This window comes from Arachis ipaensis, chromosome B7, assembly GCF_059453495.1.
Source record: "Arachis ipaensis isolate K30076 ecotype BB chromosome B7, ASM5945349v1, whole genome shotgun sequence".
Classification (NCBI taxonomy): Eukaryota; Viridiplantae; Streptophyta; class Magnoliopsida; order Fabales; family Fabaceae; genus Arachis; species Arachis ipaensis.
This window is the reverse complement of record NC_142442.1, coordinates 9,581,892-9,601,780: the sequence shown is the minus strand read 5'-3', so window position 1 is coordinate 9,601,780 and position 19,889 is coordinate 9,581,892. Positions and strand designations below refer to the sequence as shown.

The window sequence follows — 19,889 nt, the reverse complement described above, 5'->3', positions numbered from 1 at the left end:
ACATCCTATACTTTACTGTAATGAACATCCAGTGTAACTTGGTCACAATTAATCAAAATAAACAAACGCTGCACACAGAAATACTCACGGATACCCATCCATGCTTAGGGTGAAGACCGATACTTCGAAGTAAAAGGAAAACCATGGTATATACTAATTATGCATTCAATTCATTGGAATAAAATAACGCAAAAGGTTCACTCGGGTGACATTAACATGCTTCATGTAATCAATCCAATCTTATTCTCTGATCAACTGCATAGAAACTTAAACCCTATATGTTTACCCCATGAAACCAGCCTCTTCCACTAATCTTGAAAAAAAAATGAATGCATTGTATAACAAATCTTAACTTTTGCTAAAGGAGCTTAACAAAGACATGAAGCCACCAACTTGTTCGGGATCAGCCTGGCCTACAACACCACCGAATCTTACATCTTGAGTTGACTCCGGACAAACCACCTGGTTAACAAAACAAAAGGTCCACAGTTAACTTCTTCTATAGTACTATACCAAATAAATATGCTAGGTCGAGTTTGATACACACATTTACCGGGGGGTCATGCTTGTTTTTCCTCCGAGCAGATTTTTTAAATGACTTCTCCAAGGCAGCGCCGAGTCTCTTACTCTTTGGCCGGCCCTTTGTGTTGACCTTCGATGGGGCTTGGATGTCCATTACAGCGGCAACGTTCAAACTTGTTGAGCCATTATTGTTGTAGGAGTCCGCCACAGTCTCAGACCTCTTCTTGACACGGTGAGCAGTCAACTTAGCTCTTGTTTCTTCTAGAGCAGCATGAAGCAAGGCTGTTTCTTCATCGTCGTTTACAAAATCCTGAGCAATGTTGTAGAAGTGTGCACATAGTCCCCTGAATGCAACATGACTCTCATCCGACCGACTGACATCGTGACTACTCTTGACATATGTATGCTTGCGCTTTGTGTTCTTGCTCCAACGAGGGAGAACATATCGATTAGGTACTTTCTAAACCTTGTAAGAATGGAAGACTTCAAGACAATGACAGCATAACACTCCTGAACTCTCAAATAGATTGCACTCACAACAAACCTCCTGTGTGGATCGATCGAAGTGGACGTCGTACAGAACACAAAGAATACTATCATTCACTAGTTTTTCCTCTTCAACCTTCATGCATACCACTGGCCCCTCTTCAGCAACAACAGAGACCATACAATTAGCCTTCTTGACAAACTCAATTTGAACATCCCTAAACATGCAAGTAGTGTACTCCTGCTAAAATTGTCTCTCCATAGGTGAGGTCGTTGCACAAGGGATAACCCCCCCCCCCACGAGTATGCTGCATCATCCTCCAGTTCCCTTTGCTCCTTAATTCCAAGCACATTGTCATATTTGTGAACAAATTGGACCAAGCTAGTCCGACTGTGTAAGAAATTTCCGTAGAATGAGTGCATGCTCTCACTCCTTTGCGTGCTCCTCATGGCAGCCCAAAATTCACCCTTGAAGAATATTGGGACCCACATGCGTCGATCATCAAAGAGGTCTACATAAAAAAATAAACTTCTTATTAAATCATATAAATCCACCTACAAAAAAGATTTTAACTAATGAGCAAAAAATAATTGTACACTAACAGACCTGACAGCCATGTGTTGTTATGTAAGTTGTGCTCGTCTATGAATTCATACCAGTTATCCTCAAATAACTTCTCGGTCCGAGAGTTCCACACAATATCATTGAACTCATCATACAACTCTCTGTACCGGCGATAACCTCCAAGATTGTACGGTAACTTTTTCGTAATGTGCCAGATGCACCACCGGTGGCGTGTATCAGGTAACACATTTTTTATTACACGAAAAATGGATTTGCATTGGTCTGTAATGATCCGCTGTGGAGCAGTTCCCATGCACTTGACCCATTGGCGGAAAACCCACTCATAACTTGGAATTTTCTCATTTCCAAGAAGAGCACAACCAAGGATGGTCGACTTACCATGGTGGTTGACACCGACGAACGACGCAAACGGTAATCCATGCCTACATGCAAAAACAGTGACAAAAAACAAATATCAGTCACGACCAAGCTAGGAAAAAAAGGAATAAAGCTAACCCCATAAAAATAACTCCATACTTGTTTGTGCTATATGTGCTATCAAGTGACACAATATCTCCATAATACTCGTACGACGCCCTACACCTTGCATCCACCCATACTGCACTCCAAAATTTACACTCATCGTCCAAATTCACCGCGTAGAAGAAGTTTGGATTGATGTCCTTCATTCTCATGAAATAGTTTATCATCTCTCTGACATCCACGTTGACGTTGTTGGTTCGGAGCTTAGCTGTAATATAGTTTCGTAAATCCTTTTCTGAGTATCACAGGTTAGATGGGCCCCAGACTCATTTGCCAAAGCTAGAAAAGTCTTGTTTGGTCGAATCTCAGCCTCATCATTGTCTTCGATCACGCACTTCGCATGCATGGTCAGCTTCCTATACTCATGGTAGTACACCGCCTTTCTCGCTGAACATGGGTGCGAGTGACTCAACTCCACCTTGAAGAAAAACCAGTCTTGCGTCTCCTTGTCAAACTTCACGTATATCCTTGCCTTGCACCCAGTAGCTGAGATCCTGTTCTTCCACGTTGACGCTTTGACACAAGACACACGGAACCCATCCCTATTACAGTGAATAGCTTGGTTAATGGGTTGATTTGTGATCTTATCATAGGTTGTCGTCCGTATCTTAGTAGCAAACCCGACTTTCTTTGCGTATGTCACATAGAATTCATGAGCCATTTGCAATTGCTCAAACCGCATTCCAACACATGGTATTTCATCTTCTCAAAGGCCATCGTGATCCGGTACCTAAGTATCAAATTTATTTAAAAAAACAAAAAAAAAAAACAAAACAAAACCGTTAAAGTTCAAATCAACCATGCGGTTCAGGACTACAAAAAATTAAACTTGAGACCAAACCTGGTGACCATGATCCATTTCTTCACTTCCAACTTGCGAAAGATCCAAAAGCGGCATGTCCTATATTCGCAAAATAAACGAACAAAATGTAAAATCACGATGGTTATTGTCCCAAGCATTATAATACAGGATGAAACTAGAATCCAAACCTCGTAACAAATATCCATCTCTTCACTTCCAACCTCAGTAACATCCAATCTTGGCATGGCCTATAATCACGAAAACAAACACCAAAAATCAGATTCATGAAAACTATTTAAATAATCCACTAGTAAATGAGATGCATAAAAATCCTTTCCAAACTCCATATATAAGGATACAAAAATATAACTGGACCGCATCATCCTACCTATATTAATTTGGAAAAAAATGCATCGGTATCACCTATTGATAGAAGCTATTATATTTAACCTATTATATAAGCATTTTAACTACTAATATCCTCTGTTCTACATCACACTGTGTACCACCGATATCAAAAAGCAGCACATACAACCAACATGCACTTATTTCATTACTGAGTTTGTGAATCCAATGTCACTAAAGTGGCATTTTTAATGCATATACCATCTATCATGTATACTCATATATATAATATGTATCTAAACATGCATGACTCTTATTATTCTATTTAGCTTACATTTTCGGGAAAAGTCTTAACAATAACAATGCAGTTATTTTTATCTTATTATATTTAACAATATAATAATCTCCTCATCATTTTATTCTCTAGGCATCAAGCACATCATGGGTGATTACTTCTAAACTAGCCACTTATCCAGTGTACCAATTAAATTGCTTATACATGCTGGTTTAAATTTGCATATTAATATTCCATGACTCATTAACGCACTCATATCCTCCATGCAAAGATGAACATCTAAATCTTATATAAATAAGCATCCATGGTGTGTTAATCTTTGTGTCCAAAATTTTTTTAAATGAACTCATTTTCTGTTATTTGTTTTAATTAAAGCAATATATTAACCCATAATTCATCTGATTATCATGATTATATGTTGGAAGAGAACTTGCTATTTAACCATTCGTATATGCTTCTTTGGCCATTTGTGGCCTTGTTTTTACATTATAGAATATGATATTTTTTACATAAAATAAACTATTTTGCATAGATACCTAACTCACTCTTTATTAATAGAAATTTTATAGTTTCACGCAGAAGAACTAGTGCTTCTTTATGCTAGTACATGCACCTACATATTTTATTCATTACAGGTCAATTTAAGACTAATAGGATTCTGCACTATTTTGTTAACTACTTTACTCTAATCTTTGAAGATATTATACCTGCATGCAAAGACGAACATCTAAAACTTATATAAATAAGCATCGATGGTGAACAATTCAACGAACCATTCTCACCTTATTAGGCTGCTGACCGTCGGCAACAAAATGTTCTGGAGCTTCTTCTGGTGGTTTCGATGGATTGTGGTCAGGAATGGATGATGGAACATAACACAGAGACTGCACGACCTTACACGCCATTTACGAACTACCACATGGTGATGGACGTATCAAAGGAGAGACACTATTAACTCCTTTATCTTGCACGATGAATACATCGAATAGACCACAGGCCGGCTGGGCAGGTGGACTTGATGCGGTGCCGCCAGAAGGAGCCACACGCTGGGAATGCGCTTCTGGGCGTTCACCGGTGTGGACCTCGACGTCTCTGGGAGCGACTTCCGGTGATAACACATGAGCCAGTGAGAAGATGAGATAGTAACGTTGGCGAGAGGGGTTCGGTTCTTGGTTGTGTCGGCACCGTTCATAGAAAAATGAACATGGTTTGTGTTTTGGTATAACTGAATCCTAATTTTTTGAACCATTCAAATTAGCAAATCTTCATAATTAATGATTGTAACTATAATTCAGTATTAATTTCAATTAAACCCCCAATACCCATAATTTAATTTTAATTTCAATTAAGCCCATTGTATGCATTGTATAATAAGAGCATTGGTTCCTCATACTTTTTCAACCCAATAACTGCTGCTCCATTGAAACACAATCTAGTAAAATAAAATTACACACTAGATTATTAAAAAATAAACTAAATGAAAAATAGCTTATAACCCTAATAATTTTAAGTTTATCCTATTTAACTGACGTCGTCATGTAACTAATTAATTTATAACTAACTTAACTCTAAATTTTATTGCTCACGTTTCTTTCTTATCTAAGTTAACCTAATTAATTATTCCATTAATTACCTTCTAATTCACAACGCAAGCTAATAACGCTGACTAAATTAACTAATAATATACTTTCTTATATTCATTAACATGTTTATAGACAATAAACAGTAACTATACTAAAAAACGGTAACATAAAATAATCTACCTAACATAACAACACTTAAAAGTACGTCTAACTAACTAACATGTAAACAGTAAATCTGTTATTCTAACCAACAAACAATCTATACCTAACAATTTTATCTAACATGTAAACAGTAAACCAAATAATTCTAATTAAGATAAAAAAATAGACTATTATTTACTAACCTGGAACTGAGAAAATCGTCCACACTAAACTTTACGGATGTCGAAAAGACAGAAAAGAGTAACAGAAAAAATTTGAAAGGGAGAATAAAGGAAGAAAAGGACAAACAAAAATGGTCCCATCAATTTAAATAGTGTGTTGAACTCATCATAGAGTTCGTCGGGGTGCGGCGAACTTGCTCTTATTCCCAAAAAAAAAATCATATCCTTGAAAATAAAGCTAAAAAATATTTTCTAGGAAAATAATTAATTATTTTATTTTATATACGAAAAAAATCCTAAATTTTGAATAAACACGTTAGTATATAAATACACACAATATATATATATATATATATATATATATATATATATATATATATATTCTTCTAAAATATTGAGATACAGAGACACAATTAATTAGACACAATTTTTTATATTTTTATATTTATTAATTTTTTACACTTCAATTTCTTACATTTTTATTTTTTATTAATTTTTACAAAATATGATTGGACTTTTTCAAATTTTATTGTGTCTTATTCAATATTTTATTAAATACAATATATGTACATTAATAATTTGTGTCTATATTTTTAATGTTTGTGTCTCTATTATATCCCTCCTTAGATAAAAGCATAAACCAAATACCGTTTATTTGTTTCTTTAGTGCTCAAAGTGTTTTAGATATTATCTTTTAATTTTAAAAGAAAATATACAAAATTTATAAAAATATTATATGTACATAAAAATTTAATTATTAAATTACTTATATATACTTATATATAAATACATATATTTTTATAAATTTTTAAATATATTTTATATTTTAACATATATTTTATATATATTACTTATTTTTTGTATACACTTATTATACTTAGTTTGTAGAGCGCGAGTGACACATAAGCACATAATATATGGATATCCTTTTTCAGTTTTTATATGCTTGTATTGTATTTGATATTAGAAAATTTTAATTTTTAATTTATCTTTTAAATTCAAATTATATATGTAATGTGAAAACGTATCTAAATTTATGAATGTAATTAAAGAGTTGGTAATCTTAGTATTGATTTATAAATTATAATTTTTTTTTTCGATAATTTGTATTACAAACTCGACCCAAAAAAAAAAAGAAGAGTTCATGAAGTAGTATATATTCAGCTAATTAATCTCCTTTAACATTGCCATCAAAGATAATTAGTCATTTATATGCCAACCTATTCCATAAATACCTGTACTACAACAATATATCACCGCACATATTTAAAACCTAAGAAGTTCATCTAATACAATTCGAAGTTAAGTAATGTATTAATATTGGACATCACTCCATGTTTCTCATGCTTCAATAATCTTATCCGTCGCCATTTGTTCCTACTTGCTTCTTTTCTTGAAGCACTCCTCCACCTTGTATTTAAGATGAATAATATAAACCAAATGTTTCATACACTTTGTTTTATTTCTCAAGAATCTTACTTCCCAGCTTGTTTCTTCCTTTTCTTTATTCCAGTCAATAATATCTTTGTAATCAATGTTCATTTTCAACTCTTCTTCTTCCGAGCCAAACTCTTTAAATAAGAACTGTGTTGCTCCTTGCATGCCTTTAAGTACCGCTTCACCTCTTGAATATTCAGATATAAGATTTTTCATATAACATTCCACTTGACCTGCATAATTTGTTACATATCCTCTAATTGTATATATATTAGTATTGGACATATATTTGACACATTGTCACCATATTCATTTTCTCTCCTCAGATCTTTCTCAAATCTTATTAATCTATCAATCTTAATCTTATTTTCCTTCTTTTATCACTGCACCACTAGTCCTAAACCTGTTCCCTTGCACTATTTTAAAGTATTATTTTCTTTTCAAATATTATCTCATTTCTACACTCCATACAACCCATATAATGCTGAAAAAATAAATTATTCATTCTTTTTTTTTGTCTATCTACATTCTGAGACATCTAATATTCAAACTAAATTTTTATTTTCTATTACCTACCCAACATACATTTTTTCAACAAAAAATTTGCCACTACATATTTAGAGTATACTTACAGTGCAAGAACAAATAGTTCATTGTCTCTAGTTTATCACCTCACATCACACACATTTCATCACCTTGATTTATGATACATCTTCTCAAGAGGATATTCTTTGTATTTAAGACTCCTAAGATCATGAACCACGACAATATTTCTACTTTTGGTGGTACCACTTCTTGCCAAATGTTGTCAAACACATACTTTATTGTTGGCTCGTCATATTTTTTTTGTTGCAATGTCAGTGAATGACTTTGTAATGTGCTTTTCATCTGATCCAAATGTCCACGCCAAGCTATCCCTGTAACCTGCACAAAAAAATACACTATCCAATATATTTTGTAATTCTAAATTTGTGTTTTCTCTCTCAAAGAATTCTCTTGGCCTTTGAAAATTTCACACTCAGGTTGACCCTATCCACACACCACAGTCACAGATCTTGCTTCCCTTCATGTTTGACACATTGAACAACCTAGGGATCTTTCTTTTAAAGTTTTATCCCCAATCCACAAATTCTTCCAAAATCTTATTGTTCGACCATCTCCTACACACATTTTTCATCCAACCTTACTTATTTCTCTTCATATGTCACTTTTATTTGTAATATTCAACTATATCTTTTCAAGGCCCATTTGAGTCTTTGCCTTCATATTCAGTCACCTTTGTGCATGTATCAACATCATAGCATGAGCTAACCACCTTTTTTCACAAAGACTCCTTCTCATCAGAAAATCTCCACCACTATTTAAATAACATTGCTGCATTTTTTATTGCCATATCCCCTACACCGAATCCTCTATGCTCCTTTGGTTTTTGTATGACGCTCCATTTGATTGTCAGCATTACTTTTTTTTTTCTTTAACCCCCCAAAAAAAGTTAAATTGCATTGATTTAATCTTCTTTTTCACTTCTTTCAGCATCTTGAATAGTCCAAGAAAATACATGAGAAGGCTATTGATCACCAATTTTATGATAACTACCCTACTCAACTTTGATAACAAGCTTGCTTTCCAACTCCTCACTTTCTTCTCAATTTTGTCATAACTGGCTTCCATGTACTTACTCTTCTTGGGCTTGCTCTTAGTGGGATACCAAAATAAGAAATTGGTAGCTCTCTCATTTTCAGCACCATTTCTTCCTCACAATTTATTGGAATGATGGTTGATTCATCAAAGTTTATCTCCAACCCGGACATCCTGCCGAAACACTTCAATATTCTCCTATACATTCTTAGAATTTTTGGGTTAGGTGGACAGAATAAGATCGTGTCATCTGTAAACTGAAAGTGTGTAAGCGACATTTTTCTTTTTCCCACCTCTAACCCTTCTATCATATGTGCTCCTCGTGCACAGTCAATAAACTTGTTTAACATCTCCGTTACAAGAACAAAGAGTAAGGGTGACATTAGATTCCCTTGTCTAAGTCTCCTTTCCATCCTAAATGGCTTAGTTGGGGAGTTATTTATCATAACCGACATTGTTGTTGTTCCAAACAGTCTTTGTATCCACCTTTTTCACATCATCCCAAACCCCATTTTTTTTAACACATGATCGACAAAACTCCATCTCACCTAGTCATAAGCTTTTCTGAAGTCTAATTTTACTACAATCCCAGTCGATTTCTTTCTTTTCAACCATGCAATCGTCTCACAAGCTATCAGGGCTTCACAAATTATTTGGCGTTTTTGTATAAATGCAGTTTGCTCCTCTCCAACCAAATCACCGTAAATTATAATTACTTGGTTTTGAGTGATGGTGATAAACAATTTTCAACAAAAAAAAAATTGTATCTCTAATAAAGTTATACAACACCTTTTTTGATGGAAAAAAAGTTGTAAATACAATTTTAATATGTTAAGGGCCAAAATTTTAAGTTTTTTTTGGATAATTTGAAACTAAAGGCTCAACTACTCAAATCTTCTCACAAATACATCAATCAAACAATATTAATAATTGATACCGGATCAAATGGCAACTTTGTTTGCCTCACATAGAGTTATACTGAATTCAAATTTTCATGGAAGAATATAAAATCATACTAATTGTATTTATTCATGTAGTGTATATGAGTGTGTTGTGTGAATATATAGTACATAAATGTAATAATACCTAAAATTGAGAGTTGTCCAATCTAACTTTTTTTATTTTTTCATTATCCACGTAAGTCATCTTCAATTAATTTTCTTCAAATTTTGATAGCTTCATCTTCGACTCTACATCCTCTCCTTTATTGTTATGGTCTCTTCCTAAGCTAACCTCACTTTTCTTCTTAGTGAGCAATTGTTTTACTTCTCTTTTTGCTGATTTTTCTTTTATGACTCTTCTTATTTTTAAAACTATTCACCTTCAATCTCTTATCTTTCAAGCATTTATTAATATCAATTTTTACTCTCAATCTTCTTATAAATCTCGCTGATTTATACTCTCTTCTTTCTCATATGTGGCATTAGGACATATTGCAAACATATTTTTTTTAACTTTATTACCCTTGCTTGATTCATTATGGAGACTCTTATTATTTTTAATATCTTCTTTTTTAAAGTCTGGTGGACATAGGAAAGCAGAATAAAATAGAATGTACTTTCTACAAAATTTTAAAACACAAATAAAATAGAATATTTAATTTTATTATTATTAATTTCAATTAAAAATAATAATAAATAATTCTATTTAATATTTAAAATAATAAATAAAATTATTATATAAATCATATTATATAAAATAATTAATATAATTATTATTAATTATATATATTGGCCACAAAATAAATTAAAAATTAATTTCCTATGGTTAATTAGGTATCATTTAATTTGACCTCAAAGTTGAAATTTGTAGTAAACACGTACCCCAATATGTGATGAAAGTTATATTTTTTAATACAGAGCTTAATATTTATAAAACTTTCTAATTATAATTATTTTTTTTTCCAAAAGTGCATGTAAGACCAATAAGTTAAAAGGTCCTATGTTAAGAAACTTGTTAAAAATATTAAAAAAATAATTGACAAAATATTTTATGTTCTCAATATAATTTTTTTAATGAAAGAAATATATTTTACTTCCTTAACAAGTATTTTAACAATACTTTTTAGCTAAATCCCAATTTAAATGATAAAAATCTAATAATTAGGAGTGGTTATTAAAAATTAGAAGAGGAAAGCTACATATTATAAGTTCAAAGCTTATGTATGGACAACTCAAATGATACTGAAAAGTTTAGAGTATGTTCGGCTTTTGATTTTATTTTGAAAAAGTATAGGTAGATAATGAAAATATTAAACAATGTGAATAATAGATATATCGGATATTCATTTCACTAGTTGTACGGATGTTTATTTTAATATTAAGATTTAGATGGTTAATTTGGAGGTGTAGTGTGTTTTTATTTGACTGGTGGTTGTTCATATTGTTCAAAATGGTCATTGTTTACTTAACAGTTAACACTCTCCTTTTATTTTCAATTGTTTTTATATTTAGAATTTACAAAAAATAAAAAATAAAATGAAAATAAAAAATTCTATTATTTTTTAACCAAGCGGACACTTATATCACATAGGAGGTCTTGAATATTTTTACAAAGTTATATATCTTCGGTAAAACAAGATTGTGAGGGAAAATTTTATCATGTGTCACACTTTGATTGATAAAAACAAAATATTTTTGGTAACACTAAAGATATATATTTTCAATTTGGACAATTTCATAAAATTCTTCATAATTAAACAATTTTTATATTATAGGATGATCATGGGAATCGAATGAACTACTTATAATATTTGAATCCCCCTATTAATTAAACAAATCATAGCAAGAAAGACTAGGCCAAGGTTGTTGCACGCATGCACGAATCTAATACTTCTTTAGCACTTCATAGTTAATAGTATAGTACATTATTATATTATATTATTATAATTATCGTTGGTGAAATGAAATAGAATATGACCACTAAACGTAGTGATTCAGAGCAGAAGAAGAAGAAACAACTAACAAAAGTTGAAATAATTTGGAGGAGGATGCATGTGCCATGAGGATAAGTGGATTTGTCAGAGACCCTGCTCCCCTTCCTTGGAACTCAGACCTAAACTCATCCACTTCTTCATAGTAGGCGCATTTATTTATTTTTTTTCATAGCAAAAATAACCCAAACACAAGAAAATAAATAATTCTTATAGGTGTTGAATTGAAGGTTAGATTGCTATTCACTTTGCCTTACTTTGATTCTTTAATTTTGTTTTGACACTTTCACCCCCATTCAACATATTTAGGAAAGAAAAATGTCTTTATTTCCTTTCAAAATTTCAACTTTTCTATTTCATATAAAAGTTATTACCAATATCACATTTCTCAAAAATATTATTTTTGGGGCGTTTTTTTTTTTTGGTCAAGATTTTTGGGGTGTTTTATAAATGTAAATTTCTCTCACCTTTTTAAAGTTAAATTAAGCCCACTCATTTTTTAAATAATATCAGAATTTAATTCGGCCTAAAATTCACCCAGTCACCCACTAAAATTCATTCCTCTAAATTTCACTCTAGGACCTTTTTTCTTTTTGTCATGGACTCTAGGACTTTGTAACTAAATAAATGGTTGCCAACCTCGTGGGCCTCATATGTAGAAACCCGTTTTGGTGGAAACAAAATTGAAACATATCTAAAACTTTTGCTTGGTCTGAAACACTTCATTAAAGAAGGGCCAATGCCCAAAAAAAAAAAAAACAGAAATTATGTTTTTTACCAGAGAAGAGAAGGAAATTGGGCTTAGCAAAAGAGTCCAAGCTACCTGAACTTTAGAAGGGAGGATCGTCATGCCAAAAACAATATAAATAAAAAGGGGAGGATGTTGGAGTTGAAGGAAGTGGAGGAATTGGAGATCATTATTAGGGTGAATTGATTAAATTAGTATCTGTTGTGGAATATATGAATGTCTTGGGTAGTTGGTATATGGATGTACTTACCAAATCCATTTTAGTCAATATTGGCCATTCATGAATCATGATTACCTATAAATAAGCTATAATGATACAATTTTTTATATACACATATATAGGCTTATGGCACATGCTAAAACTAAAATTAGAGGCACTTTCATCAGTTCACTAGTTTATTATTTTAATTTTTTTAAGAAAAAAAAAAGTAACAATTAAAAAGCTTTAGTTTCTGACACTGTGTGGTATATTAAACTGCTTAACTGCATATAGAAATATGGAATAGCTAATCTATTATTACTTTTCTAGTTGCTTCATCTGTGATAAAATCATTTGTCTCAAAAATTTAAATTGATAAAAAAATAATATTAATAGTTATATTTCTAACATTTTTTATCAAACAAAAATATCTTTTAAATTTGTTTGATTTTTACATAGACATTTTTTTTTGTTTATTTATCTTATTCTATTTTTTACTTTTAGGGTTTACGAAAAATTAAACTCTAAAATTTTTAAATATAGAACTTTGATACCATGTCATAAAATTACTCATTCTAAAAATTTAAACTAATAAAAAAATAACATTAATACTTATATATCTAATATTATCATCAATGATTGTAGTTGGACTTTCCTTGTGCAAATGATTAGCAATGTTCTTGCCCTTGCCTTCTTCATAATAATTAATGATAATCCTCTTTAACCAAGCTAAGTACTATATTGTATATAATCTTGAGAACAAAACGTTCATATCATGAGCATTAGTCCCCACATACATAGAGAAAGGTTCCTTCATACAAATATATGGGGAGAAAGATGATTCGTGAATTTAATATTGGTTTCTTTATTAGTAGATAATATATAATATAATTTTGAGAGCGTCCATGTACAACATATATCTAGTCCCATATTTCTTTTGTGATGAAAAGACGTAATGGCCATGCTTCAAACACGACAAAAGAAGCAACCAAAAGAACAAGGAATCGAATAATTATCCAATTAAAATTTGAGTGCAAAGACGCAATTTACCGAGCTTTTACATGCAAAGATTCACGCATATCCACATATACTTAAAGCCAATACGATTTAATTTTATTGCTTTTCTTTATCTCAAGATAAAACCTTATCTTAGTTATAAAACTTCTAGGAGATGCATGTATCATGATCTCGTATCATGGATCCATTATTATGTGGGATAGAGTAGGTTATTGAAACAATATGGAATTGGAAATTGCTATAATTAGGGGGATTTAATTTTGGGAGAGGAGAGATTGATCATGTAGAAGAAAAGAATGTAATAAGAGGAGCAGAAAATGTTCTATATGAAATATCTTAGTAAAGGGCATAAATTTATTTAAGGTAAATTATAACTTCAAGTATAATTATCCAAAATACAACGAATGGACTATAAATAAAAGACCGGCTAAATTGATATAACAATATTTTTTTTATATCTTTTCATTACGAAAAAAAATTAAAATAACGATTGATATAGCAATTAATTTTTAAGTAAAATTGGTCGCTTAAGAAATTTAGCAACTGATTTAATTAAGTACTAAAACTTTAATTACTAATTTTTAGTCACCGATTTTCAATTAAGGACTACCTAATTAATGATAAATTAGAACTGTCACTAAATTGTTTGTTAATAAATTTATTATTAATCTTTAGTGGCTGATTTTTAAGTAAAGTCCACTTAACCAATGCAAATTTAGATCCTTCACCAAATTGATCGCTAAATTTAGGGCCGAGTTTACTTAACCCCACTATCATATTTTTTGTCCCATTATCTACTCTCTTTTGCAGGTTTTAGTCAATGCAAAAAAGCAAAACAATCCATCTCTTCAACTCCCAACTATAGCCAAACTATTAATGATCAAGGAATCACTAAAAGCAGCAATTCAAAGGTTAATCCAACTTTTGAACTAAAACAAACAAGGTGATGAAGAAGACCAGAGAAGTTCTGGTAACGGTGACATCGGTGATGACCACACCTCGGAAATAACAACCGTGGTAATAGTTATTCAAAACCCATCAACAAAGGAAACCAACTCTACCAAATGCTCTAGTAATATTATCTAATGGTACACAATTTTAGCTATATACTAGTATTTTTTTTCGTAATAACATTACGGGAATATAAATTTTTAAAAATTACGGTCCACTTTATTCTGATAGTATAGATTATACATGGAACAAAAGATTTATAAAATCAAATTATTTTTACAAAAAAAAAAGCTATAGGTTGACAAAAGTTTTTGGCTAAGAAGACCAAGATATCTATAAATAAAAAAATTAAATAATAAGATTTTTAGTTATTATTTTTATATAAAAAAATCTATTTTTTATTAATAATTAATTTTAACATTCGTTATCTAAAGTTCAAAATAATTTAACGTGTATACTTTTACATTTAATTAGATATTAACTGTTAAGTCTGTTGCACAAATAGAAATAATTAATTTTTATACTTGCTATTTAAAAATAATATTTTTTCTCTCTATGTATATAAAAATATAATTAGATATTAATATAAAAAATTATACTGATAGTTATAAAATTAACTCAAAATTAATTTTTTTAAAACAATTGAATCTTGATTCTAACTTTTAATAATAACATTAGTATTCTCTCCCAATTTTATGTAATAAATATTTGAAAGAAGAGAAATAAAAATATAAATTAGAAAGTTAAGCGGTGAAAATTTAAAACTAAATAAAAAACTAAAAAATTATGTATATAATAACAATAATGGTATTATTTTGTTAATTTTGTTTTCTGTAGAAGAGAAAGATAGAAAAAATAGAGAATAATAGAAAAGAGAGAGAAACGTAAAGATGAAGAATGAGCGTGAGAGTGAGAGTTTGTTAATTTTGAAAGAAAAAAATTTGTTTTAATTGTAAAAAAAATATCCGATGACATATTTTGATTTATCAAATTACTAACTTAAAATATAAATTATATATAAAATAAAAATAGTAGAGAGAAATAGAAAAATGGAGAGAGGTAGATAAAAAAATTTAGGAAGGGAGTTTATTAATTTTGAAAAAAAAAATATTTTCTCTCAATTTTAATAAGAGAGTGTCATGTGATACATTTGATTATTAAATTAGATAGTAATATATGATATATAATATAGGTATATTTCAATTTCAATTTTAATATTTTAATTTTAATTTTAATACAATTAAAGAATGGCATGTTGTACATTTTGATTGTCAAATTAGTAATTAATCATTGATATTGATAATCATACATAAAATAGATAAAGTGGTTGAAGGAATGAGAGAAATAGAGAAAGGAAGAGGGAGGATGGGAGAACTTTTTAATTTTGGATGGAAAGATTTGATTTCAATTGCAATGAGGGAGTGACATGTGTCATATTTTAGTTGTAAAATTAGTAAGGAGGAGGAAAAAATTATTTAATTTTGGAGGAAAAGATTTAATTTCAATTACAATGAGAGAGTGACATGTGTCACATTTTGGTTGTAAAATTAGTAAGGAGGAGAGGAGAATTCCCTAATTTTTGAGGGAAAGATTTAATTCCAATTGTAATGAGAAAGTGACATGTGACACATTTTAGTTGTAAAATTAGAGATATATAATAAATATAATAGATAAAACATTTTCAGTTTCCATGTTCTAATTAGAAATTCTAAATTAGCATAATTATGCAAGCATTTAATCAAATACATTGGTTTTATTATTTCTGATGTATAACAAAAATCGAATCATATATGACCTAAACAATCTAAGCCAATTTACAATGAATTTCTTTTGTTGTCATTTACATTGTTATTACTATAATTACTATTCTACTTTTCAACCACCTTTTTGATTTCTCGATGTTAATCTATGCTGTTTTATTATAGTTTTTTGTTTCATTCTTTTCAATTATTTTGCTCCCGAGAAGGGAATTCAATTTTAGCTTTAACCGACAAATTCAAAATATTTTTCTACGATACAAAAAGAAAAAAAATCCAAAATTAACTTGAAAGGCAATTAAGAGAAAAATAACATCAACATATCAAATTGACAAGTCCTTTACTACAGTGAAACAATCCATAAGCATGACGTAACCTACTTACATAATTCTTTTATTTTTCCCATACAATATGGCCTCTTCTATTTCATATACCAACCAGGGACGGATCCAGAAATGTTGTTATGGGGGGCCAATAATATATATAATATAAAAAATATATACAAATAAATTATAATGTAAGATGTATTATAAAAATATACAGATAGAGAATATATATTTAAAGTATAAAAAAATGTGTACTTTTTACTAACGAAGTGGTACACGTCGATTCTTCATATCATAAAATTCATCGATAATAGAATATGTGTCAAATTTTTCAGCAATCTTCTTCTCAATGTAAATCAAAAGACAATTAGCAAGCAATTCATCTTCCATTTTGTTTCTGAGTCTATTCTTCACAATATTCATAGCTGAAAAAGATCTCTCAGTTGTAGCAGTTGAAATAGGGAGAGTTAATACCAAGCGAATCAAACGATCAATCAAAGGATATGTTAAAGACTTTCCTGTCTTCGTTAATCCTTGACATAACTCTGAAATTGTGCACAAGTTAGTTAATTCAGCATGATTAGGAACATCAAGTTCATAATGTTGAGCTTGCATTCTAATGTAAAATTTCTCTTGGTCATTGAAGTAACCTGGATAAAACCGTTCTACTAATTCACATACTTTGTTGACACTGAAGAACTTATAATTATCTCTGGGATCTAAAGTTGAACTTAAAGTAAGCAATTCCACCATATTATCGTTGAATCTTCCATTAAGCTCTTGTAACTGTGTATCAATTACAGCTAGAAATAAATTAACACGGTAATGATGCTCCACTGAAATTTGATCAACAATTTTGCGAGTTCGACCTCTTCTAGGAATATGCAATGCATTCATATCAGGAACTTCAACTTCATGTTTCTCACAAAATAGTATAACTTCTTTTATGAAAGCCTCCCAACTTGATTCTCTCATTCTTTGTATTAAAGTCTTGGTAGTAGAAACCAGAGTTAAAGCATTCAATATGTCTTGATTTTTTCGTTGCAAAGCTTGACAAAGATCATGACTAACTTCCAAAATATTTCTCATCAAATGCAAAACAAAGACAAATTCAAAGGATGTGATAGCATCATAAGCAGCACTAGCATCACCACGAGTGGAGAAATTACCTTCTTCGGTGCTTTTTTCAAGAACTTCACAAGTAGCATCAAACATGCATAACAAGCTACGTACAGAATTCAAATGAGACCCCCATCTAGTATCTCCAGCTCTTTGCAAAGTACCAATTTGATTAAGTCCACTAGCTGTCACAATTTGATCATTGGCAATTAAGTTTGCAACATTATTTGCTTGAGCAACCCTTAACTGATCATGACGTTTAGGAGAAACAATCACAACATTCACAATTAGTGTAAGTTTTGAAAAGAATTGATGAACATAACAAACTTCTTTGGCTGCAGAAACAAGTGCTAATTGTAATCGATGAGCAAGACAATGAATGTAATAAGCAAAAGGACAATCTTTCAGAAATAGAGCTTGCAATCCATTCCATTCACCACGCATATTACTAGCTCCATCGTACCCTTGTCCCCTAAGATTTTGGACATCAAGATTATGACGAGAAAGAACTGATGAAATTTCTGTTTTCAATGTCAAAGAACATGTATCAGAAACATGTATAAGATCAAAAAATCTTTCTTGAACACAACCGTGCTTGTCTACAAATCTCAAAACCACAGACATTTGTTCTCGCTTTGACTCATCTCTTGCTTCATCAATAATTATACAAAATTTAGAATCACCAATTTCTTCTCGAATTATTGCACGCACTTTTCTAGCAAAGATATGCAATATATCTTTCTGAACACCGGGAGATATATATTGAGCATTCCCAGGAGCATTTTCAAGAACATTATTAACATTCTGATTACAGGAAGCTAAAAGCTTAATTAACTCAATAAAATTTTCCCTATTCAAAGATCCAGGACTTTCATCATCGCCTCTAAATGAACATGCTTGAAATGCAAGCCATCGAATAACATTAATAGATGTCTTCAACCTTAAACGGTTATTTGCAATAGTTTCATCACTATGCCTATCAAGAACTTTGTCTATATGCTTAGATTGAGCCATTAAATCATCACAAGATTTCACACATAAATTATGGGGAGAATTAGGAATAGAACCCTCGTGACATACAAATGCACAATTTACCCATTGTTTACTTTCTTCCAATTACTAAATCCTAACTCTGAAAATGCATTTTTTCCATCATTGCGAGCACCATAATGTTTACCAAACAAGTAGCAAGGCAAACAATAAGCAGCATCTTTTTCTGGTGAATATTCTAACCAACTTGAAAATTTCTTAAACCAAGAAGATTGAAAATATCGACGATGATTGTTATTACCAGAAGCTGGATAGCTAATATTTGTTGGTTGGTATGGCCCAGCTATTATGTATACTCTACGAATCTTATCACGTTCATTGACATTATACTGCCAAATTGGACGTCGCTTTCCTGGATCCCTTTCTAGTAAAGAGATATCAACATCTCTTTCTAATCTTGGTACTTTGGTTTCATGTTGATGTGTATTTTGAGTAAGATTAGAGAGCTCACTTACTTGAACTTCTTGTGAAATAAGATTTGAGGGTTGACTTGTTTGAACTCCAACATTATCAGTAGCTTTTCTCTTAAAAATTGCTTCAATTTTACTTTGCTTTTTCATCATAAAATGTTCTAATTTCTTTTTACCTGAAAAAAAAAACTCAAAAAATTATATACTTACATAAATAAACAAAATCTAAGTATTTTTTATTAATTAAATATCAATAATAATAATTTTTTTACTAAATTACTATCAATTATTCAATTTTATTAAAAAATAAAATAAAATAAAAAGAGAAAATAAATCTCAAAATTAAAATGAATACCTTGTGTTTGATATAAATATATTATATATGATTGAAATATAAAAATAACACTATACACTAGATACTTACCTTGGGAATGGGCGAATGGCAGTGGCACTGAGATAGTGATTTGGTGAGTGCGGCGTGACTTGCGAGGAAATAGCACAGGATAATTAGGAAATAGAATAGGAAACGTGAACAAACAAAATTAATTTTAGGGATTTGAAAAATTTTAAAAGCTATTATATTTTATTTGGGTTGGGACGTTGGGTTAAGCTTTCTATTACCTTTTTTTTTTTAAAGCTGGGGGGCCCAGGCCTCCACTTGCCCCCCTATACATCTGTCCCTGATACCAACCATGTACAAACTATATTTCATCGTAAATTATCAGTCTGTATTTCATTCTTGATTGACTTTCTTTAAATATATCTAGCAATATTATTTTTATCATACATTTATGCGCCAAGTTTCATATACAGGATAATACAGTCACGTCGACTAAAAGAA

At 30.7% G+C, this 19,889-nt stretch overlaps 3 protein-coding genes across 3 annotated transcripts; all 3 read right to left on the bottom strand.

Annotated features, from left to right (window-relative positions):
* Positions 1-348: 348 nt before the first annotated feature.
* Positions 349-2,262, bottom strand: LOC107606663 (protein FAR1-RELATED SEQUENCE 6-like). The gene is made up of 6 exons (XM_088494420.1): positions 2,111-2,262; positions 1,616-2,016; positions 1,298-1,520; positions 1,067-1,226; positions 554-982; positions 349-462 (listed from the first exon to the last, which is right to left on the bottom strand). The coding sequence occupies exons 1-6, from the start codon at positions 2,260-2,262 to the stop codon at positions 349-351; spliced, it is 1,479 nt and encodes a 492-aa protein (XP_088350546.1).
* Positions 2,263-2,279: 17 nt separating this feature from the next.
* On the bottom strand, positions 2,280-2,798 carry LOC148550306 (protein FAR1-RELATED SEQUENCE 8-like). The gene has a single exon (XM_088494419.1). It carries the CDS (start codon positions 2,796-2,798, stop codon positions 2,280-2,282), a length of 519 nt encoding a protein of 172 aa, XP_088350545.1.
* A 1,665-nt stretch (positions 2,799-4,463) lies between these two features.
* LOC107606665 (uncharacterized) lies at positions 4,464-18,602 on the bottom strand. The gene is made up of 2 exons (XM_016308705.2): positions 16,944-18,602; positions 4,464-4,790 (listed from the first exon to the last, which is right to left on the bottom strand). The coding sequence occupies exons 1-2, from the start codon at positions 18,600-18,602 to the stop codon at positions 4,464-4,466; spliced, it is 1,986 nt and encodes a 661-aa protein (XP_016164191.2).
* Between the last annotated feature and the right edge of the window lie 1,287 nt (positions 18,603-19,889).